Source organism: Oncorhynchus clarkii, chromosome 3, assembly GCF_045791955.1.
Source record: "Oncorhynchus clarkii lewisi isolate Uvic-CL-2024 chromosome 3, UVic_Ocla_1.0, whole genome shotgun sequence".
Taxonomy (NCBI): domain Eukaryota; kingdom Metazoa; phylum Chordata; class Actinopteri; order Salmoniformes; family Salmonidae; genus Oncorhynchus; species Oncorhynchus clarkii.
In genome coordinates, this window is record NC_092149.1 from 27053367 (window position 1) to 27077534 (window position 24168).

Below are 24168 nucleotides of genomic sequence, written 5' to 3' on the forward strand. Positions count from 1 at the left end.
TCAGCTGTTCGTCCCCGTATCAACATGCAGCCAGAGAGGCTGGCATTCGACATCCATCATTGGTGGAGTAGTTTTGGTACCAGTGTCTCCACTTGGTAGGACCTCATCTTGCGCATGTGAGACAGGTCTGTGTTCCAGCCTCCAGGGTGCTCGGCCTCCTTTGGAAACATGACATGTTTGACAACGACCGAGGGGCGGTAACAGCCATCTAAATGGACCTTCACAATCTGGCCATACCCGCTCCAGTGTCTGGATTTTGTCACCAACACGCAGTGCCTTTGCACCACACTCCTGTAGAATAATGTCCTGATATTCTTGTTTCATTCTTGAAGACTTTCACCAGACTGAAAAATAACATGTTAGGTTATGTAAAAAAAAAACTAGCTTTTCACAAAAGACTGATACCTTTAGATAGAAAAGTGTTGAATGGTGGAATAACAAAGTAAGCATGCATGCACACAGTTTAATTGAATAGGAAATGCAAGTCTATGCGTTTCACACACATGGAGGAAATTGAACTTTGACAAACTATTTAATTAAGCGCAATCTTTCAATTCCACACACCGCCATCTCACGAGGGACACAGTCAAAACATGAGTTAACAACGCCAATGTGCGTAAAACTCACGATGAACATGTGATGCACGTCGAGTTGTATGTACTGTGTTATGTTTCGATCATGAATACTCTTCAATGTGGACTGGAGGGAGCAAAACTGCCAGCAACTGGATTGGAGGGTAAAAGCTCTCGTCATCGTTGGAGCTACCCGGAAGCTAAATCTTGGAAATCACTTGTTGTTGTTGTTGTTATCGAGCAGAAAGTAGCTCGTCTACTTGCTAGCTGTATATCATAATGGTTTACGGATATGGTGGTTGTTTGTATTCCATTCATTTTATGATCTTATTTTAAAAACCCATATTTTGGGACTGTAACTCATTGCTTTGATTTAGCTGTCTAACGTTCTGTCAAGTTCGGCTTGCTAGCTAACGCCGCTAGCTAGTTAACGTTAGTTACGAATGACAGGGACAGTCATATTTTCCAGGCTGTATGAAAAAACGTTAGAACAAAATGGATTGCACGGCACTGGAGCACGATGCAGTTAAATTTGCTAAAACTGCTGTCATCTGCGACCAGAATGGAAAATACAACGAGGCTGTCTTCTATTATAAGGTAACGTTAAGGACTCTGAAATGGATGTTGTGGAATAATTTGCCGCACTCCACATTGGCTTTTACTTTCACCTGCATCTTATGGTCACCTTTGTGGAATAGACTACTTGATCACTGATGCACTTTTAGCCTTTAGAAGTGGCATCCCAGTGTAACAAACGGTATGTATTCAGTCTTTAAGGTGTATCCAGAAGCTCAAATAATATAGGGTAAGTTACTATTGTAGTGGTACTTGACCCATGGTTAAGACACTCTTGTATTTTGCTACAAGAAAATGTATTTGTCATTTTGAGAGCAATAATGTCGGTGTTGTATGTGATATTAGGAGGCGGCACAAGCCCTGATCTACGCCGGCATGGCAGGGTCTAAACTGGAGGGCATCCAGGATAAAGTCAATGAGTACCTGGACCGGGTTCAGGCCCTGCACAATGCTGGTGAGTCCACCTCAACAGTGTAGGGAAAGTGGTGATCCTCCATAACCACTTCTGATCCAACTTCATTCACTCTCATACTCCATCCAGAATGCTTGGGCCCGTATTCACAAAGCATATCAGTGAGTAGCCTACAGTGGATTTGGAAAGTATTCAGACCCCTTGATTTTTTCCACATTTTGTTACGGTACAGCCTTATTCTAAAATTAATTAAATACATATTTTCCTCATCAATCTACACACAATACCCCATAATGACAAAGCAAAAACAGGTTTTTAGAAATGTATTAAAAAAACAAACAGAAATAGCTTATTTACATAAGTATTCAGACCCTTTGCAATGAGACTTGAAATTGAGCTCAGGTGCAACCTGTTTCCCTTGATCATCCTTGAGATGTTTCTAGGACTTGGAGTCCACCTGTGGTAAATTTAATTGATTGGACATGATTTGGAAAGGCACACACCTGTCTATATAAGGTCCAACAGTTGACAGTGCATGTCAGAGCAAAAACTGAGACAGGATTGTGTCGAAGCACAGATCTGGGGACACATTTCTGCAGCATTGAAGGTCCCGAAGAACACAGTGGCCTCCATCGTTCTTAAATTGAAGACGTTTGGAATCACCAAGACTTCCTAGAGCTGGCCACCCAGCCAAACTGAGCAATCAGGGGAGAAGGGCCTTGGTTCGGGAGGTGACCAAGAAGCTCCAGAGTTCTTTCTGTGGAGATGGGAGAACCATCCAGAAGGACAACCATCTCTGCAGCACTCCACCAATCAGGCCTTTATGGTAGAGTGGCCAGGCAGAAGACACTTCTCAGTAAAAGGCACAAAACAGCCCACTTGGAGTTTGCCAAAAGGCACCTAAAGTACTCTCAGACCATGAGAAACAAGATTCTCTGGCCTGATGAAACCAAGATTCAACTCTTTGACCTGAATGCCAAGTGTCACATCTGGAGGAAACTAGGCACCACTCACCACCTGGTCAATACCATCCCTACTGTGAAGTGTGGTCGCAGCATCATGCTGTGGGGATGTTTTTCAGCAGCAGGGACTGGGAGACTAGTCAGGATTGAGGGAAAGATGATAACTCCTTGATGAAAACCTGCTCCAGAGAGCTCAGGACCTCAGACTGGGGCGAAGGTTCACCTTCAAACAGGACAATGACCCTAAGCACACAGCTAAGACAACGCAGGAGTGGCTTCGGGACAAGTCTCTGAATGTCCTTGAGTGGCCCAGCCAGAGCCATCTCTGGAGAGACCTGAAAATAGCTGTGCAGCGACGCTCCCCATCCAACCTGACAGAGCTTGAGAGGATCTGCAGAGAAGAATGGGAGAAACTCCCCAAATACAGGTGTCCCAAGAAGACTTGAGGCTGTAATCGCTGCCAAATGTGCTTTGACAAAGTACTGAGTAAAGGGTCTGAATACTTATGTAAATGTCATATCAGTTCATTTTTATTTTTATACATTTGCAAAAATGTCAACCTATTTGTGCTTTGTCATTATGGGGTATTGTGTGTAGATTGAGAAGGAAAAAACAATTTAATACATTTTAGAATAAAGCTGTAATGTAACAACATGTGGAAAAGTCAAGGGGTCTGAATACTTTCTGAATGCACCGTATCTAGTCCTTAGCCGATCTAATGTTGGGTCACAGTAAACTTAGTGAGTTTCCTTCTGAGTCATTCCTTCCATGACCTACACTTCACTTTGCGTGTGAGATGTGAGGGCCTTTGCTTGTGTTTATGAAACTGGCCCACAGATTGAGTTTATTTTTATTGGGACTGCACATTAATGAACGTTTCAGTAAAAGCGCCGGTTTTAGCCAGCCGGCAAATTTTCAACCGCAGTCCCTGTGCAGGCTATTTAAAAACAATTACAATACAGACAAACAGTGAGCACATGCAGAGCAACATAGGACAAGCAACACATAGCAGACAGAGCAATAGCACAAAAAGCAAAATACATAAAAGCAACAAAGGGTGTGTGGGAATGTCCCGTTAAGTTGGAGAGTGGGTGTGACTCAGGTTCATACTATACGGTTTCCCGGGCATAGAAGCCTCTTTTAATATCCCTGTCGCTCAAGAGGGTCATGTTACTGTATTCAAGTTGATATGAGGCACTAGCCTTATTTGGTTAGAGGAAACCTCTTTCATTGTTTCCAGTGTTTCTCAATGCTGTAGTTGGCAGAAGCTATCCTAACATATCCACATCACCTCAAATATATAACACCTCGTTTTTCCCTCATCCAGTTGTTATTTTTATAGTCAGCCTCTCATTGAGGATGTCCTAGCGGTTGTAGCGTTGGGCCAGTAACCTAAAGGTTGCTGGTTTGAATACCTGAGCTGGCAAGGTGAAAAATCGGTCGGTGCCCTTGAGCAATGCACTTAACCCTAATTTGCTCCAGGGGCACCGTACTAGTATGGCTGTAAAACAACAACATTTGTCTGCACCTATCCAGTGTATGTGAAAATATCTACATTTTTAATGTTCCGTTGTGTCCTACTTGCCTTTGACCCCATGCAGTTCAAGCTCAAAGTAGCGATCCTCTGAAGAGCAAGCAGCAGGTGGATCTGGAGCGGGCCCACTTCCTGGTCACCCAGGCCTTTGAGGAGGATGAGAAGGGCAATGGGGACGAGGCCATCGAGCTCTACACACAGGCCGTGGAACTCTGCATCCAGACGGTAGGGACTGATTAGGAAAGACCCAGGCATCTTTTAGGCCCACTGAGACTACAGAGGCAACTTTCACCACCAATGCTCTTGTATTGAGCAAAACAACAACATTAGCTATACTCTCTGCTATTCAGACCACTGTCTTCCGGCGCCGACAGAGATGGCCGCCTCGCTTCGCGTTCCTAGGAAACTATGCAGTTTTGTTTTTTTACGTGTTATTTCTTACATTAGTACCCCAGGTCATCTTAGGTTTCATTACATACAGTCGAGAAGAACTACTGAATATAAGATCAGCGTCAACTCACCATCAGTATGACCAAGAATATGTTTTTCGCGACGCGGATCCTGTGTTCTGCCTTACAAACAGGACAACGGAGTGGATCCTATGCAGCGACCCAAAAAAACGACTCCGAAAGAGAGGGAAACGAGGCGGTCTTCTGGTCAGACTCCGGAGACGGGCACACCGTGCACCACTCCCTAGCATTCTTCTTGCCAATGTCCAGTCTCTTGACAACAAGGTTGATGAAATCCGAGCAAGGGTAGCATTCCAGAGGGACATCAGAGACTGTAACGTCCTTTGCTTCACTGAAACATGGCTCACTGGAGAGACTCTATCCGAAGCGGTGCAGCCAACGGGTTTCTCCACGCATCGCGCTGACAGAAACAAACATCTTTCTGGTAAGAAGAGGGGCGGGGGCGTATGCCTCATGGCCAACGTGACATGGTGTGATGAAAGAAACATACAGGAACTCAAATCCTTCTGTTCACCTGATTTTAGAATTCCTCACAGTCAAATGTAGACCGCATTATCTACCAAGAGAATTCTCTTCGATTAAAATCACAGCCGTATATATCCCCCCCCCAAGCAGACACATCGATGGCTCTGAACGAACTTTATTTAACTCTCTGCAAACTGGAAACGATTTATCCGGAGGCTGCATTCATTGTAGCTGGGGATTTTAACAAGGCTAATCTGAAAACAAGACTCCCTAAATTTTATCAGCATATCGATTGCGCAACCAGGGGTGGAAAGACCTTGGATCATTGTTACTCTAACTTCCGCGACGCATATAAGGCCCTGCCCCGCCCCCCTTTCGGAAAAGCTGACCACGACTCCATTTTGTTGATCCCTGCCTACAGACAGAAACTAAAACAAGAGGCTCCCACGCTGAGGTCTGTCCAACGCTGGTCCGACCAAGCTGACTCCACACTCCAAGACTGCTTCCATCACGTGGACTGGGAGATGTTTCGTATTGCGTCAGATAACAACATTGACGAATACGCTGATTCGGTGTGCGAGTTCATTAGAACGTGCGTTGAAGATGTCGTTCCCATAGCAACGATTAAAACATTCCCTAACCAGAAACCGTGGATTGATGGCAGCATTCGTGTGAAACTGAAAGCGCGAACCACTGCTTTTAATCAGGGCAAGGTGTCTGGTAACATGACCGAATACAAACAGTGCAGCTATTCCCTCCGCAAGGCTATCAAACAAGCTAAGCGCCAGTACAGAGACAAAGTAGAATCTCAATTCAACGGCTCAGACACAAGAGGCATGTGGCAGGGTCTACAGTCAATCACGGACTACAGGAAGAAATCCAGCCCAGTCACGGACCAGGATGTCTTGCTCCCAGGCAGACTAAATAACTTTTTTGCCCGCTTTGAGGACAATACAGTGCCACTGACACGGCCTGCAACGAAAACATGCGGTCTCTCCTTCACTGCAGCCGAGGTGAGTAAGACATTTAAACGTGTTAACCCTCGCAAGGCTGCAGGCCCAGACGGCATCCCCAGCCGCGCCCTCAGAGCATGCGCAGACCAGCTGGCCGGTGTGTTTACGGACATATTCAATCAATCCCTATACCAGTCTGCTGTTCCCACATGCTTCAAGAGGGCCACCATTGTTCCTGTTCCCAAGAAAGCTAAGGTAACTGAGCTAAACGACTACCGCCCCGTAGCACTCACATCCGTCATCATGAAGTGCTTTGAGAGACTAGTCAAGGACCATATCACCTCCACCCTACCTGACACCCTAGACCCACTCCAATTTGCTTACCGCCCAAATAGGTCCACAGACGATGCAATCTCAACCACACTGCACACTGCCCTAACCCATCTGGACAAGAGGAATACCTATGTGAGAATGCTGTTCATCGACTACAGCTCGGCATTCAACACCATAGTACCCTCCAAGCTCGTCATCAAGCTCGAGACCCTGGGTCTCGACCCCGCCCTGTGCAACTGGGTACTGGACTTCCTGACGGGCCGCCCCCAGGTGGTGAGGGTAGGCAACAACATCTCCTCCCCGCTGATCCTCAACACTGGGGCCCCACAAGGGTGCGTTCTGAGCCCTCTCCTGTACTCCCTGTTCACCCACGACTGCGTGGCCACGCACGCCTCCAACTCAATCATCAAGTTTGCGGACGACACAACAGTGGTAGGCTTGATTACCAACAACGACGAGACGTCCTACAGGGAGGAGGTGAGGGCCCTCGGAGTGTGGTGTCAGGAAAATAACCTCACACTCAACGTCAACAAAACTAAGGAGATGATTGTGGACTTCAGGAAACAGCAGAGGGAACACCCCCCTATCCACATCGATGGAACAGTAGTGGAGAGGGTAGCAAGTTTTAAGTTCCTCGGCATACACATCACAGACAAACTGAATTGGTCCACTCACACAGACAGCATCGTGAAGAAGGCGCAGCAGCGCCTCTTCAACCTCAGGAGGCTGAAGAAATTCGGCTTGTCAACAAAAGCACTCACAAACTTCTACAGATGCACAATCGAGAGCATCCTGGCGGGCTGTATCACCGCCTGGTATGGCAACTGCACCGCCCTCAACCGTAAGGCTCTCCAGAGGGTAGTGAGGTGTGCACAACGCATCACCGGGGGCAAACTACCTGCCCGCCAGGACACCTACACCACCCGATGTCACAGGAAGGCCATAAAGATCATCAAGGACATCAACCACCCGAGCCACTGCCTGTTCACCCCGCTATCATCCAGAAGGCGAGGTCAGTACAGGTGCATCAAAGCTGGGACCGAGAGACTGAAAAACAGCTTCTATCTCAAGGCCATCAGACTGTTAAACAGCCACCACTAACACTGAGTGGCTGCTGCCAACACACTGACACTGACTCAACTCCAGCCACTTTAATAATGGGAATTGATGGGAAATGATGTAAATATATCACTAGCCACTTTAAACAATGCTACCTTATATAATGTTACTTACCCTACATTATTCATCTCATATGCATACGTATATACTGTACTCTATATCATCGACTGTATCCTTATGTAATACATGTATCACTAGCCACTTTAAACTATGCCACTTTGTTTACATACTCATCTCATTTGTACATACTGTACTCAATACCATCTACTGTATCTTGCCTATGCTGCTCTGTACCATCACTCATTCATATATCCTTATGTACATATTCTTTATCCCCTTACACTGTGTACAAGACAGTAGTTTTGGAATTGTTAGTTAGATTACTTGTTATTACTGCATTGTCGGAACTAGAAGCACAAGCATTTCGCTTCACTCGCATTAACATCTGCTAACCATGTGTATGTGACAAATAAAATTTGATTTGATTTTGTATCAGACATTTATACAGGATGGTAATTCCTGGGTCATCACCAGGTCCAATGGAGGTGTAGTCAGGAACAGGTATAAGAACTGTTTATTTGGATTAGGCCATGAACAGACTGATGCCCCACTATCCTTCATTGTATGTATTGACATCCCTCTTGACCTAGTCTCTAGGGTACATAATGTGTGTCAAGTGTAACCCCCCCCTCACTCCTTTTCTCCCACTTTCTCTTTCTTTTCTCACAGTCTCATGATACAACAGACCAGGGGCTGCAGGGCAAACTGAAGCAGCTGGCTCGTCAGGCCCTCGATAGGTAAGGAGGTCACTCTCCCCTCCTCTCTATAGTGTAATATTTCTACATTTCTAGTGTTGTATACAGTGCATTCGGAAAGTATTCAGACCCTTGACTTTTTCCACATTTTGTTACTTTACAGCCTTATTTTTAAATGGATTAAATACATACATATTTTCATCAATCTACACACAATACCCCATAATGACAAAGTGAAACAGGTTTAGACATTTTTGAAAATGTATTACAAATTAAAAAAACAGAACTTATTTACATAAGTATTCAGACCCTTTGCTGTGAGACTTGAAATTGAGCTCAGGTGTATCCTGTTGCCATGGATCATCCTTGAGATGTTTCTAAAACTTGGAGTCCACCTGTGGTACGTTCAATTGATTGGACATGATTTGGAAAGGCACACAGCTGTCTATATAAAGTCCCACAGTTGACAGTGCATGTCAGAGAAAAAAACAAGCCATGAGGTCGAAGTAATTGTCCGTAGAGCTCCAAGACAGGATTGTGTCAAAGCTTTCAATGTCGGCAGAATTGAAAGCCCCCAAGAACACAGTTGCCTCCATTATTATTAAATGGAAGACGTTTAGAACCACCAAGACTCTTCCTAGAGCTGGCCGCCTAGCCAAAATTAGCAAACGGGGGAGGAGGGCCTTGGTCAGGGAGGTGACCAAGAACCCGATGGTCACACTGACAGAGTTCCTCTGTGGAGTTGGGAGAACCTTCCAGAAGGACATCCATCTCTGTAGCTCTCCACCAATCAGGCCTTTATGGTAGACTGGCCAGACGGAAGCCACTCCTCAGTAAAAGGCACATAATGGACTGCTTGGAGTTTACCTACAGTAAAGCATGGGGGTGGCAGCATCATAGTGTGGGGATGTTTTTCAGGGACTGGGAGACTAGTCAGGATCGAGGGAAAGATGAACAGATCAAAGTACAGAGAGATCCTTGATGAAAACCTGCTCCAGAGAGCTCAGGCCTCAGACTGGGCTGAAGATTCACCTTCAAACAGGACAATGACCCTAAGCACACAGCCGGGACAAGTCTCTGAATGCCCTTGAGTGGCCCAGTCAGAGCCATCTCTGGAGAGACCTGAAAATAGCTGTGCAGCGATGCTCCCCATCCAACCTGACAGAGCTTGAGAAGATCTGCAGAGAATGGGTTGAAACTCCCCAAATACAGATGTGCCATGCTTGTAGCATCATACCCAAGAAGACTCAAGGCTGTGATTGCTGCCACAGGTGCTTTAACAAAGTACTCAGTAGAGGGTCTGAATACTTATGTTAATGTGATATTTACGTTGTCTAAAAAAACTGTTTTTGCTTTGTCTTTATGGGGTTTTGTGAGTAGATTGATACGTATGTTACGTACGCCTCTAAGAAGAGGGAACGCAACACCCTGCTACAACTCAACTCCCCGTGGCGTGAAAGATGAATTGGATTGTAGGTGCGAGTAAGGATGACAAAGGCGGAGAGCTTACCGTTTACAGGGAATTTATTCCGTCACACGGTAATTTGGGGAAAAAGAGGCTGGACGAAAGGAAAGAACCTGCCTACCCACTACTTACCTAACTAGCACCACCTGGTGCGCTAACCAAAATACAGTTAGTGGTCTGCCTAGGTCTTACCTAGTGTTCATAGACAGTAAATACTACGGGTGTATGTATGACCGCAGGCCTCTTGTTTAAGCACACCCTAGGTGCCTTCCCCTTCCCCCCTGGGAACAAATTAAACAGAATAATACAAACGTAAGTAAACAATTTGAAGAATCAAAAACACTGCGTCCTATTGACACACACATACCTCAGATCAGCGGCAACAAAATACTTAACAAAAACCTGTTTCTCAGCAACAACCAACACAGGACATAACCATCAGCTCTCTCCTAACAAAGGGACACGGGGTTTTCTAGCTTCAGAAGGAGTCTGTGATGATATACAGCTGTATCCTCTGACGAGAGGGCGGGGTCAGCTCCAATCAGCTGATTGGGGGAAGCCATTTCCTGAAACACAAACATAATTCAAAAGGCACTAGTACATCTGAGCCATCTCTTTGCAGGTGCCTGGCAACAGTTGAACAAGATGAAGGAAAAAGGAAACCGCACACTGCTCTTGGTAGTATCACTGATCTTTAATAAGCTAACGTGTCGACCTTCGTCAGAGCTGAAACACAAATATACAAACAAAACCACAACACAGAAACTGGCGAATGTAACAGTATTTTTCAAATCCATTTTAGAATAAGGCTGTAACTTAACAAAATGTGGAAAAAGTCAAGGGGTCTGAATACTTTCCGAATGCGCTGTAAATGATCAAGGAACACTAACCCGACCGACCAACCAACCAAGCACTTTGTTTCTCTCCAGGACGGAGGGGCTGAAGGAGTCCCAGTCCGCCAGTCCCTTAGCCCAGTCGCCACAGGACAGGCCGGGGCCCTCAGGGGCCAAACCTAGTGGGGGACCTTGCCCCGTCAGACAGTTCTTCCCCCTTGGACCTGACTTCTCCCTCCAGAACCGTCCCCAGCCAGTCAGGCCCGTCCAGTCCAGCGAGCCTCAGGGTCAGCGCTACACCTCAGAAGAGATCGAGGTGCTCAGGTGAGCAGACTGGGATCTATCTGGACTCTGGAGAATTAAAGAACATGGTCAACACATTGAGTTTAGGCTCCCAAGAAGCAATGATCTGTGGTTCCATAATCATCCCCATTACCCTAGGAGCATAATGCCAGTGTGTGACTGGTTTTTCTAAAGGTTAGCTAGTAACACACCTTTGTTTGGTGAAGGTTCAGGTTTGACTCTCATCTACATTTCCACCTGCTGGGTAAGTTACACATGTTACATTTCTCCTGATTCTCCTCCTTTTCAAATAGGAGCACGTCCAAGATCAACGGCATACCCTTCGTCCCCTTCATGAGCGTGGACCTGAAGGAGAGATTTGCCTTTCCTGTTCCATTCTCGTAAGTCAGGATATTCTTGGCTGAGTAAAAAAAGTTCCTTAGTACGTGGGTGTACAGATTGTAGAATACACACATAATACATTTCTACTGACAACCAATTTCCATCTGAAAGCAGATACTAGATGGAGTGCCGCTTGATTGCATCAATTGTTAATTAGTGATTAACATCAGACTTTTTATTCTCTGTGGATGTTTCCCAGGGACAAACTAGGCAAGCTGGCCCTGTCTCCAAAGCAGAGAACCATCTTCTCCCGCTGGGTTCGCCCTGACGAGATCTGCAATAACCCCACCATGATCTTATCTGTATCCAGCTTCAGCATCAAACAGGTCCGGCCACACACACAGCCGTCAATATTCACTATCAATAATCAAGACCAAAACGTACCCTGTAAAATACATCATTATTTAAGGTGTAGACCACTAAGAGTGCAGTAGCTATATGAGTTGTATTGGAATTGACTCAACATCAGATGGCGCCACTTGTACGTATGTTTTGTCTGATAAAACCTACCTACTTTATAGACAATCTGCTCTATGCTGAATACCTGTCAATGTGACGGATAAAACTGACAGATTTACCTCCCATCCTGGTGGTCCGATGTCAGTCTCATACTCTTATTGTTGATCACCTACCCTCTCCTGTTAGACGGTGGTGTCTGACTGCTCGTTCGTGGCGTCGTTAGCCATCAGCGCTGCCTATGAGCGACGCTACAACAAGAAGCTCATCACCAGCATCATCTACCCCCAGAACCGGCGCGGGGAGCCAGAGTATAACCCCTGTGGGAAGTACATGGTGAAGCTTCACATCAACGGTGTGCCCAGGAAGGTAACACACTGCAAAACCTGGGAACTGGGTCCCCTGGTGCTCAATGTCGTTGTGAGATAAACTAGCAAACCTCACTCTCTAAATGACTAGACTGTCACTGTAAAGCTGCCATGTCTCTGACAGTGTCTACCAATGGGTTGTATTGTTGTAAGTGTTCCCCCTCATGTTCCCTGCAGGTCATTATAGACGACTTCCTGCCATGTGGTCAGAATGGAGAGCTGCTGTGTTCCTACTCCAGCAACAGGAACGAGCTGTGGGTGTCCCTCATAGAGAAGGCCTACATGAAGGTCATGGGAGGCTATGACTTCCCCGGCTCCAACTCGGTGAGGGAGTTCCCCCTGTGAAAGTACTACCCCTTTTGCACTGGGCTCTGTCCAATAGCCAAACGTGCAACTCAATTATCTGCTTTGGCTACATCTCCTTGTCTCCTACTGAACTGATATGAGAGAAGCAAATGTTTCACTTTGGATAATTTTTCAGAGCTAACAAGAGTTCCCTCAAATTCACGGCGTGGGCTGAATTCCACATTTTATCAATTGTGCGATATTGGACAGTTGGCTCTGTTCTCCACCTTGTTATTTATGTTCTCTAAAGTGTGATCTCTATCCGTTCTGTCTTATTGTATTGTAGAACATCGATCTGCACGCACTCACTGGCTGGATCCCAGAGCGTATCGCCATGCATTCAGACAATCAGTCATTCATCAAGGACGACACCTTCCGCATGCTCTACCAGAGGTGAGACACGCAGACACAAACACACACTCATTAATTCACCCATGCACACACTTAAAGACCTACATAGTCCATCTGCTCTGTAGAATTCACACACATACAGTTCACACCAAGAGATATGACTCACAGATTCTTACACATTTGAAATACTTTATTTGAATCCACAAATCATATTACATTTGTAAAAAGATACACACACACACACACACACACACCGAGTAATGCCACTAATCCATCCTCAAGTAGTAATTCGTCATGATTACCTTTGCTGCCCGATGGTAATAGACATGGTTATCAATACCAAAGAGTTTTGTCTCCTAGCCAAGATAGCTGACCTACTACTCTCACATCCCCTCCTCTCATGACAGGTTTCACCGGGGCGACGTCTTAATCACCACAGCAACGGGGGTGATGACAGAGGAGGAAGGCGAGAGGTGGGGCCTTGTGCCAACGCATGCCTACGCTGTCCTGGATATCCGGGAGCACAAAGTAAGTGTTAGTGTTAACTTAGCATACCCACCCATGGTTGTTACAGTAGCTTGTTAGCATGACAATACAGAACATTAATAGACAAGAACAGCTCAAGGACAGAACTACATAAAACATTTTTTCAAAGGCATACGTAGCCTACATATCAATGCATACACACATCTAGGTCAAATAGGGGAGAGGTGTTGTGAGGTGTGGCTTAAGCTGTTTTTTGAAACCAGGTTTGCTGTTTATTTGAGCAATATGAGATGGAATGGAGTTCCATGCAATAATCACTCTATATAATATTGTACGCTTTCTTGAATTTGTTCTGGATTTGGGGATTGTGAAAAGACCCCTGGTAGCATGTCTGATGGGGTAAGTGTGTGTGCCGGCGCTTTGTGGAAGTTCAACTCTCAGCCAAGAGAGACTGGCATGCATAGTATTTATATCATCCCTCTGATTACAATGAAGAGCAAGACGTGTCGCTCTGTTCTGGGCCAGCTGCAGCTTAACTAGGTCTTTCCTTGCAGCACTGGACCACACTACTGGACAATAATCGAGATAAGACAAAACTAGAGCCTGCAGAACTTTGTAACTTTAGTTACACTAATAGTGTTCTGCCTGCATGCTAAGCTTCTTTGCCATTTGATCTGGCTCTCAGGGGAAGCGGTTCCTGCAGCTGAAGAACCCGTGGAGCCACCTGAGGTGGAAAGGTCGCTTCAGTGAACGGGACGAGAAAAACTGGACCCCAGAACTTCTCAAATACCTCAACTTTGATCCCAAGACCGCACAGAAGTTTGATAACGGTGTGTTCTGGATCACGTTTGAGGACCTGTGCCAGTACTATGATGTCATCTACCTGAGCTGGAGCCCCGCCCTGTTCAGAGAGTCTTCCTGTATCCACAGGTCAGTCAACAACAGCCATCTTATATCTCCCACAAGGGTCTACTATACCTATAAATACCTACTATACAGTGCATTCGGAAAGTATTCAGACCCCTTGACTTTTTCCACATTGATTAAGTCGTTTTTTCCCCGCATCTATTTACACACGATACCCCATAATGACAAAGAAAAAACAGGTTTTTAGAAATAAAAAACGCAATTATGACATTTACATAAGTATTCAGACCCTTTACTCGGTACTTTGTTGAAGCACCTTTGGCAGCGATTACAGCCTTGAGTCTTCTTGGGTATGACGCTACAAGTTTGGCACACCTGTATTTGGGGAGTTTCTCCCATTCTTCTCTGCAGATCCTCTCAAGCTCTGTCAGGTTGGATGGGGAGCGTTGCTGCACAGTTATTTTCAGGTCTCTCCAGAGATGGCTCTGACTGGGCCACTCAAGGGCATTCAGAGACTTGTCCCGGCTGTGTGCTTAGGGTCATTGTTTTGTTTCTCATGGTCTGAATCCTTTAGGTGCCTTTTGGCAAACTCCAAGCGGACTGTCATGTGCCTTTGACTGAGAAGGGTCTTCCATCTGGCCACTCTACCATAAAGGCCTGATTGGTGGAGTGCTGCAGAGATGGTTGTCCTTCTGGATGGTTCTCCCATCTCCACAGAAAGAACTCTGGAGCTTCTTGGTCACCTCCCTGACCAAGGCCCTTCTCCCCCGATTGCTCAGTTTGGCTGAGTGGCCAGCTCTAGGAAGAGACTTGGTGGTTCCAAACTTCTTCCATTTAAGAATGATGGAGGCCACTGTGTTCAATGCTGCAGACATTTTTTGGTACCCTTCCCCAGATCTGTACCTCAACAAAATCCTGTCTCAGAGCTCTACGGACAATTCCTTTGACCTCATTTCTTGGTTTTTGCTCTGACATACCCTGTCAACTGTTGGACCTTATAGACAGGTGTGTGCCTTTTCATTTTCAATCAATTACATTTACCACAGGTGGACTCCAAGTTGTAAAAACATCTTAAGGATGATCAATGAAAATGGGATGCATCTGAGCTCAATTTCGAGTCTCATAGCAAATGTTCTAAATACTTATGTAAATAAGGTATTTCAGTTTATTTGCAAAGCATTCTAAAAACCTGTTTTCGCTTTGTCAGTATGTGGTATTGTGTATAGATTGATGAGGATTTATTTTTATTTAATCAATTTTAGAGTAAGTCAAGCGGTCTGAATACTTTCCGAATGCACTGTATGTGTATAAAAAATACACGTGTATGATATGTGAAGTATATTTCTGGTTGTGTGTGTCCCTGCAGTAGCTGGGATGGGAAGCAGGGCCCGGTGAAGGATGCCTACAGTCTGGCCAACAACCCTCAGTACCGGCTGGAGGTGACCTGTCCTGCAGGGGGCACCGCTGTCTGGGTGCTGCTGACCAGACACATCACTGACAAGGTGCGCACACTGTCTGTCTGGCTGTCCACCACCACACAGTATCAGACAATGTCTCATTTTCTCCCATAGAAACAATAATCACTCTGTTGTTGTCCTTTTGATGTTCAGGACGACTTTGCACAAAACAGGGAGTTCATCACCTTGGTGGTTTACAAGACAGAGGGAAAGAAAGTTTACTACCCTGGTGAGTTTCTCATGGAAGTGTGTGTGTGTGTGTGTGTTTCCTCTGACTGTCTCGTATGTTCCTCCTCAGCGGACCCTCCCCCCTACATAGATGGGATCAGGATCAACAGCCCCCACTACCTGACCAAGATGAGACTAACCAGCGCTGGAACACACACATTCACACTGGTGGTGTCACAGTACGAGAAGCAGAACACCATCAACTACACCCTGAGGGTGAGACACACACACACACACACACACACATTGTGTCAGATACATCTCCTGAGTGTCAGATCTGTCGCTGGCAGGTAAACACTGCGATCCTGTTGTACTGCGGTGCAGAAGTGTGCATGTAGCATGCCTCAAGCACCTCACAATAGAGCGTGAGAAAAGAGAGTGGGATGGTGGGGGTGAAGAAGAAGAGGGAGTGGGGGCAGATGAAGAGCGAGAAAAGAGGAAAGTGTCTTGTTCCTCTTGGTGAGTGTGAAGTGTACGTACATATACCGTATACACAAGGAATAGAAACTAGATCTGAGTTGTATAATTCTACATTCTGAAACATGAAGCAGCCTCCTTTGTCCTCTAGTCTGTGAGTGTGTGTTCATATCCATGCAGATTGAGTCATAAATTAACCGTGTGCTAATTATTTCATTAGAAACATTTCTGTGTCAGAACCCACTTGCAGAACTGTGAAATCAGTTGAAAGAGAGCTTGTGAGTTTGTCTGCAATTAATTGCTGTGTGTGACAGAGCGATGGAGAGAGACTTTCTGTTGGTTTGTATATGAGTAAAAGGTTTTATGTTTTGTGTGTGAGTATGTGACCCAAACCTTTTTTTGCTCATTTATATTTCATAAACTCCCCTTGCCAACTGATCTGAAGTCTTTGAGGAGCTGTTATCTGATGTCTCACTAAAACAACATGTTTGGCCTCTGTAGAAGAGAAGAAACCCTGAAAGTAGTTGCATGTGTGTCTTTCTAAGTATGAAAGAGAAAAGCCAATCACCAGAGGAATATCTCTAGCCTTGACTGACAAGCAGCAAACTGGCTGTGAAATCAATTCCTGCACTCTCACTTCCTTAAAAATAATCTGGAGAATTAGTGAAGAGTTCTCGTGAGGTACGGAACGAACATGATTTCTTCCATCTGTATAAGAGCTGGCCAGTATTCTTCCTGGAGTTTCTTCCTGATGTTTCTATGTTGTGCTGATCACATCCCTGCTCATTCAGTTCCAACAGAGTAATAGACGTTTCCCTCCAACAGGTCTACTCTGGATGCAAGTTCTCCTTCTCCAAGATCCCAACGCCCTTCACTCTTACCAAACGGGTAACATTTACTTCCACTTGTCTCTTTGTTCACATTCTCTATTGGCATGATAACAAAATCACCATCTCACATAGCTGAAGCCCCCTCTCTCTCCCTGTGCAGATCAATGGCCAGTGGAAAGGGCCGAGTGCGGGGGGCTGTGGGAACTACAAGGATTCGTACAAGCACAACCCCATCTACCAGTTTAACCTGGAGCGCCCAGGACCCATGCTCATAGAGCTACGAGGCTCCAGGTAAGACTCACACCTCCACACCACTGGGGGCACTACACCCAGTGGGGACACTATGGTTCAATCACAATTGATGGATATAAAATGAATGTCCTCTTGTACACAGCACTTTTAATACTCAAGTGTTCATCCTGTCCGTCAAACCTTCTCTAATCCGAGGTGACTGCAGAAGGACTACTCTCCACAGCTTTACACTCTGCCTGACCCACCTGGATAAAACCAACACATGTGAGAATGCTGTTTGTAGACTTTAGCTCAGCATTCAATACAGTCATTCCCTCTAGGCTGGTCACCAAACTCCATGACCTAGGGATGTAACTGGACTTTGGACTTCCTGACCAACAGACCACATTCTGTCAGGTTAGACAACTTCACCTCCTCAACCCTGAACACCGGTGTGCCACAGGGCTGCGTGCTGAGCCCCCTCCTGTACTCCCTCCTCACCTGTGTTCCTGTACACGGTTCCAACAGCATCAAGTTCGCAGACGACACCACGGTGGTAGGCCTGATCAGTGACAATGACGAGTCAGCCTACAGGGAGGAGGTCAAGCACCTGGCTGCATGGTGCGCTGACAACAACCTGGCCCTCAATGCAAAGAAAACCAAGGAGCTCATTGTAGATTACAGGAAGTCTAAAAGCTGCACACCCTTCACATCCATGCCACAAACTGTGTGCCCTTCTACCATCAGGCAGGTGGTACAGGTCTCTACGTTCCCGCACTAGCAGGCTCAAGAACAGTTTCTTTCCAGCTACTGTAACCCTGCTGAACACTGTAACAGCCATATCCACCCGCCCACATCTTAGTACTGCCTCTCGGGGACCTTGTTGCACTACTCTCTTTGCACTCTTCACAGTACTACTGGACTCTGACATTGCTTTGCAAAGTCTGTATAAAAGGACATTATTCAGTTGTACATGCCCACCTCGGTAACCTCATTGCTGCTCTCCCTGTATTTCAGTTGCATGCCTCCTTGCACTTTCATACATCCCACTTAATATCATACATTGTACTTAATTGTTTTACTTGTACATTTTTTGCACTCTTTTATTTGCACTTCTGGTCAGATGCTAACTGTATTTAGTTATATTGTACTTGTTCAATGACAAAGTTGAATCTAATCTAAATGACTACAATATGCATGGTCTGCATTGTGTCTGACAGTCTAACTCCAATGAGACTTTGTCATGGCACATCTGGAAAATTTGAGCTGTCACAGAATACGATTGCCAGGTGTAAATGTGACCAGACAAGACTAACAGTCAGTTTCCAGTGTTACTCGACTCCCTTACGTCATCCTGTAGGGGGTCATCTTTAATACAGTGCCTTGCGAAAGTATTCGGCCCCCTTGAACTTTGCGACCTTTTGCCACATTTCAGGCTTCAAACATAAAGATCTAAAACTGTATTTTTTTGTGAAGAATCAACAACAAGTGGGAAACAATCATAACGTGGAACGACATTTATTGGATATTTCAAACTTTTTTAACAAATCAAAAACTGAAAAATTGGGCGTGCCAAATTATTCAGCCCCTTTACTTTCAGTGCAGCAAACTCTCTCCAGAAGTTCAGTGAGGATCTCTGAATGATCCAATGTTGACCTAAATGACTAATGATGATAAATACAATCCACCTGTCTGTAATCAAGTCTCCGTATAAATGCACCTGCACTGTGATAGTCTCAGAGGTCCGTTAAAAGCGCAGAGAGCATCATGAAGAACAAGGAACACACCAGGCAGGTCCGAGATACTGTTATGAAGAAGTTTAAAGCCGTATTTGGATACAAAAAGATTTCCCAAGCCTTAAACATCCCAAGGAGCACTGTGCAAGCGATAATATTGAAATGGAAGGAGTATCAGACCACTGCAAATCTACCAAGACCTGGCCGTCCCTCTAAACTTTCAGCTCATACAAGGAGAAGACTGATCAGAGATGCAGCCAAGAGGCCCATGATCACTCTGGATGAACTGCAGAGATCTACAGCTGAGGTGGGAGACTCTGTCCATAGGACAACAATCAGTCGTATATTGCACAAATCTGGCCTTTATGGAAGAGTGGCAAGAAGAAAGACATTTCTTAAAGATATCCATAAAAAGTGTTGTTTAAAGTTTGCCACAAGCCACCTGGCAGACACACCAAACATGTGGAAGAAGGTGCTCTGGTCAGATGAAACCAAAATTGAACTTTTTGGCAACAATGCAAAATGTTATGTTTGGCGTAAAAGCAACACAGCTGAACACACCATCCCCACTGTCAAACATGGTGGTGGCAGCATCATGGTTTGGGCCTGCTTTTCTTCAGCAGGGACAGGGAAGATGGTTAAAATTGATGGGAAGATGGATGGAGCCAAATACAGGACCATTCTGGAAGAAAACCTGATGGAGTCTGCAAAAGACCTGAGACTGGGACGGAGATTTGTCTTCCAACAAGACAATGATCCAAAACATACAGCAAAATCTACAATGGAATGGTTCAAAAATAAACCTATCCAGGTGTTAGAATGGCCAAGTCAAAGTCCAGACCTGAATCCAATCGAGAATCTGTGGAAAGAACTGAAAACTGCTGTTCACAAATGCTCTCCATCCAACCTCACTGAGCTCGAGTTGTTTTGCAAGGAGGAATGGGAAAAAATCTCAGTCTCTCGATGTGCAAAACTGATAGAGACATACCCCAAGCGACTTACAGCTGTAATCGCAGCAAAAGGTGGCGCTACAAAGTATTAACTTAAGGGGGCTGAATAATTTTGCACGCCCAATTTTTCAGTTTTTGATTTGTTAAAAAAGTTTGAAATATCCAATAAATGTCGTTCCACTTCATGATTGTGTCCCACTTGTTGTTTCTTCTTCACAAAAAAATACAGTTTTATATCTTTATGTTTGAAGCCTGAAATGTGGCAAAAGGTCGCAAAGTTCAAGAGGGCCGAATACTTTCGCAAGGCACTGTAGATAATCTGGTGCTCCTAATTCAAATCTGTCTTTCTGTCTGTAGGCAGTAGAGTGCAGGTTCTGGTTGCTTGTGGTGTTGTTATCTTGTCTCGGTCTCTCCCTCTCTAGGCAGTACAGTGTGGGCTTTGAGATGGTGACTGTGTCCACTGTAGTAGAGCCAGGACCTGCAGGCCACCCGAAGAAGAACAGTGGAGACTACAGGTACTCACCCAGGATTCACAGGAGATAGTGTGTTTGTCTATCAGCATATAGAGGTATTCAGGGACAGTACATAGTGTTGCGGTCCAGATGAGTTCAGTATCAATCCTAATGTTAACCCTTTACACTCGTGGGAATTGGCCTATATAGATGGGGCTAAATGGGAATATTTATTACAGAAGAGATATGGAAAGCATATGCATAGCAATGGTAGCAATTTAAAGGGAACAGTTTGGAGATTATGGGGAAATAATTAGACTAAAGTTGAGGATACAACAGTTCACCAGACACGACTGAATCCAAACATTCTGCTGTTGATTTGATGTGTATTGTATTAATGATAACGAGATCTGAAAATACTCCTTCAGTAACATGATAAGAATATTCATGGTTTGGGGTAGGTCCAACATAAGACAGAAAATTGACAAGAGTTTGAGTGAGAGGTCAAGCTGGTGTTTAAGTGGCCACACACACCTCTCCTAGGTATGCACAGTTCCTAAGTAACTTCAATACACTTTTATGACTAAAATACGAGTCTTCAACTACAAGGTGCTTTTTTTGATCTCTCCTAGCTGTGCCGAGCAAGCGCACTGGTAGTTGTTGTTTGGAACACAGCCCTGCATCCCCGCCATCACACAATTACTGTTACATTTTTTTGTTTAAATGACTGTTGTTTACGCAATCCATAAACGGGCCATTATAAATTCCAATCTGGGTCAGGTTGGCGTCATTAAATTGAAAAATATGATTTTACAGTATGCTTTCACAAGCCAATTCAGAGAAGCAGATGGTAATTTTGGTGCGCATAGAATGGAGTCATGAGTGCATTCAAATGTGTAGTCCGCAGGCCCAAAAACAAACACAGGCTCATTGTGTTCAGGACATCCCAGGTTATAACGCCATGTCATCTTGTAACTAACTGTACATCGAACATAGTGATCATAAACGTTGACACTGTATATGACATGAGTTTCATATGGTAATGTGAAGTGCACATTTGGGCTCACGCGTGTTTGGCTCGCTTGTATGACATCAGTGGTATTTATTATAATCCTCAGCGTTTCATCTTTCAAAATACGTCAAGTCCTCTTAATTTACAGCATTTCTGTCACTCGGACGACAAAATGTTTTGCCCAGTTAGCAGACCGAATGGGGGCAACTTCTTGTCGCGTACGGTGCTCAACTTCCAGGCGGCTCAGTCAAAACCCATACAGAGCTGTGACACGGAGACTCTGACCTCATGTATAGTATGTTACAGCTACTGTGTTCCAAATCGGCCATTTTCAACCCGGGTATGAGTGTCATTTTCCTACTGTGAAACTCTGAGCTTGTTTATCCAATGTTGGTAAACATAAATGTAAACAAACACTATATAGCCTCAACATGGTTGAAATCATCTATGGTCAGTCCTTGCTGTCGCGGCTCAACTGACTAGGTATCCCCTTTCCATCTATGAATTTGAAAGTGGCTTCATTTTTCTAGTCCCTCAGCGTTTTACTAAAACAGAGGCATGGTGACCGCTTTAATGCATCCATCATAAAATGCTATGCACAGGTTAAAGTTCAGTGTTGGAACATATATTGGGGACACATGATTCTCCAAAGCTGAGACTCTGACATGCTGCCTAAATGTGGTGGCTACAGTCACAACAACGAGGGAACATTCTATACATTCCCCACAGGTCAAAAGGTCACATCTGAGGACCTCGTGTCTGACCTCTGGGATGTCTATGCTAATTGAGTTAGCCTAGTTGAAAGGTTGAGGGTGTACTGAAATTAGTCTCGCTGCACATTTGCACAAAGGAATGCCTTTTGAGTTAGATCTTTTGGCAAAGACTGTGTGTGTCAGAAATGATTTTGAAATAATTTAAGTAAAGATATAACATTTTCCTCACATTTAGACCATGATTGTTGATTATGCAATATTATCCTGTGGATGAGGTTGAAGCAGGTTAAATTCGTATTCAATAACAGATGATCTCTATAAATCATTCATAATCAGCTCTTGAACACATTGTATGCATTTATTCGTGGGTAATGAAATATGAAACAGAAAATGTCCAGGAATAGCGGTAGACTGCATTGTAACAACAGGTTATGAAGGAATGGAGATTAGAAAGGGTGCTATTTGAGACTATTGAGACAAAGCCATAGTGACTCTTCCGCTCCCTCTCTCTCTGTAGGTGTGGTTTCTGCTACATGGAGGCGGACCATGTCCCCGCTGGCATCTACAACGTCATCCCCACCACCTTCCTGCCCAAACAGGAAGGACCCTTCTTCCTGGACTTCAGCAGCACCACGCCCCTAAAGGTCTCCCAGCTCCAGTAAGGAGAGGGGGGAAGGATTCCGGTGTGACACCAGGAATAACTTGGACACTCACAGCATGGACACTCACAACATGGACACTCACTGTTTCCTGAACTCTGGGTGGAACTTGTTACGACTGCAGGAGTACCCAAAAGAGACTGATTTATTTTATTATCAAGGGTATTTGGAAAGGGACAAGTGTTTGGTATGGAACCTAGCCCTCTGTGCTGAGGGGTGTGTAAGAACATGTACCAAAAAATGTAAACTATCAGAGCGAATGTTGGAGGTGCTTCCTTCCTCCTTTGCCATAATGACAGATACAGTAAATGATGTCACAACAACTATGGCCCTTATGATTTTCAATGTTCAATTACTTGGCGCTTGTTGACCGCCAGTCTAGGTACTCGAGGCAGTGCTGGTATTTACCAAGAACGAAGGGTGATGTTCTCAACTGCAACCGCTACTGTCTTTTTCTCAGGAGACCGCACCACGACAGGGATTTCTCTGTTGCACAGGAATGTGACACAGGCATGAAGACTAATCTTTGGTATTTCTAAGGATGCGTGACACAGGCATGCAGGACGTGTGTGTGGTTGCAAAATTCTAGGAACTTTAAATAAATTCCCTGGTTTTCCAGATTCCTGGAATCCTCCAACTGGGATTTAAGGAAAACCAAGGAATTTATTAGTTCCTGGAATTTTGCTTGTGTGTGTGTGTACTCGCATGGAAAACGACATTTGAAACGTATCGCCAATCTTCAGTCTCTTGTTTACACTTCAGCAAGGACTTGAACACTTCACAGCGGTTTCTCCTTCTCTGTTAACATTTTGTCAAACAGGCAAGACTGCTAGTGGCTTTGTCATTTTCTGGACAATTACTGTGAAGTGTCAATGCTATACAGTCTTGTGGACAAGACCCGCTCCTCAAACATACTTTATTTTTTACGAAGGAAAGCATGGACTTTCCTTTGCATTAGCAAAATGGCTGCTCTTTGTCGTTTCATTCTTCTTTACGTAGAATTACATTTGTTTTCTTCCCCCTCCAGTGACTGTTAAAGGGCAACTAATTGCTGCTGTTGCCACTTATGTCAAATGCAATAGTCTTGTATGATTTTGCTTAACTTGCACTAAATGTGGAATGATGTATTCAAACATGGCATTGAAGGAAATCAGAAAAAGTGTTGTCTGTGTGTGTTGAAGATCTGGCCTCTCTCCTGTCTGAGAGCATTTGAAAACAGAGCGTGTTGCGTGGGCAGCAGCTGGTCACAAACTCTAATGAGAATCACAGGGCAGAGAGACCAACTACCAGGCCTGAGGGAGGAATCTGGAGAGGTAGAGGAGAGACAGGGAAGTGCAGTAAAGAGAGAACGAACAAAACAATTGTCTAGGTAAAAGGCAGGAATTTAACCCCAGGGCCAGATTTGGCAACTGACAAATACTGCTAAGAAATCTGAAAACCAGTTTAACTTTTGTTAGCGTGAACAGGATCCTATAAT

At 44.8% G+C, this 24168-nt stretch overlaps 1 protein-coding gene across 3 annotated transcripts; it reads left to right on the plus strand.

Annotated features, from left to right (window-relative positions):
- The first annotated feature begins 748 nt into the window (after positions 1–748).
- LOC139392073 (calpain-7-like) lies at positions 749–23850 on the plus strand. Of its 3 annotated transcripts, none has more exons than XM_071139774.1 (19): positions 749–1169; positions 1494–1602; positions 4124–4281; positions 8126–8193; positions 10546–10773; positions 11046–11132; positions 11333–11459; positions 11779–11958; positions 12135–12281; positions 12589–12695; positions 13061–13181; positions 13825–14069; positions 15373–15508; positions 15617–15692; positions 15762–15907; positions 16934–16996; positions 17099–17229; positions 20278–20370; positions 22550–23850. In XM_071139774.1, the coding sequence occupies exons 1-19, from the start codon at positions 1068–1070 to the stop codon at positions 22692–22694; spliced, it is 2469 nt and encodes an 822-aa protein (XP_070995875.1). In that variant the 5' UTR covers positions 749–1067; the 3' UTR covers positions 22695–23850. The 3 variants fall into 3 exon arrangements, 2 of the variants coding, with proteins under 2 accessions (XP_070995875.1, XP_070995866.1); XR_011629638.1 differs by having other exon boundaries at positions 775–1169; positions 17099–18547; positions 20170–20370; XM_071139765.1 differs by having other exon boundaries at positions 783–1169; positions 15617–15907.
- Positions 23851–24168: the final 318 nt, after the last annotated feature.

What these genes read in the sequence shown, in the direction of transcription:
- LOC139392073 (XM_071139765.1), top strand. Translation starts at nt 1,068, where the DNA reads ATGGATTGCACGGCACTGGAGCACGATGCAGTTAAATTTGCTAAAACT. An exon ending in GCTCGTCAGGCCCTCGATAG is followed by an intron (nt 8,194 to 10,545) that starts GTAAGGAGGTCA and finishes GTTTCTCTCCAG; the next exon opens with GACGGAGGGGCTGAAGGAGT. An exon ending in CCTTCACTCTTACCAAACGG is followed by an intron (nt 16,997 to 17,098) that starts GTAACATTTACT and finishes CTCCCTGTGCAG; the next exon opens with ATCAATGGCCAGTGGAAAGG.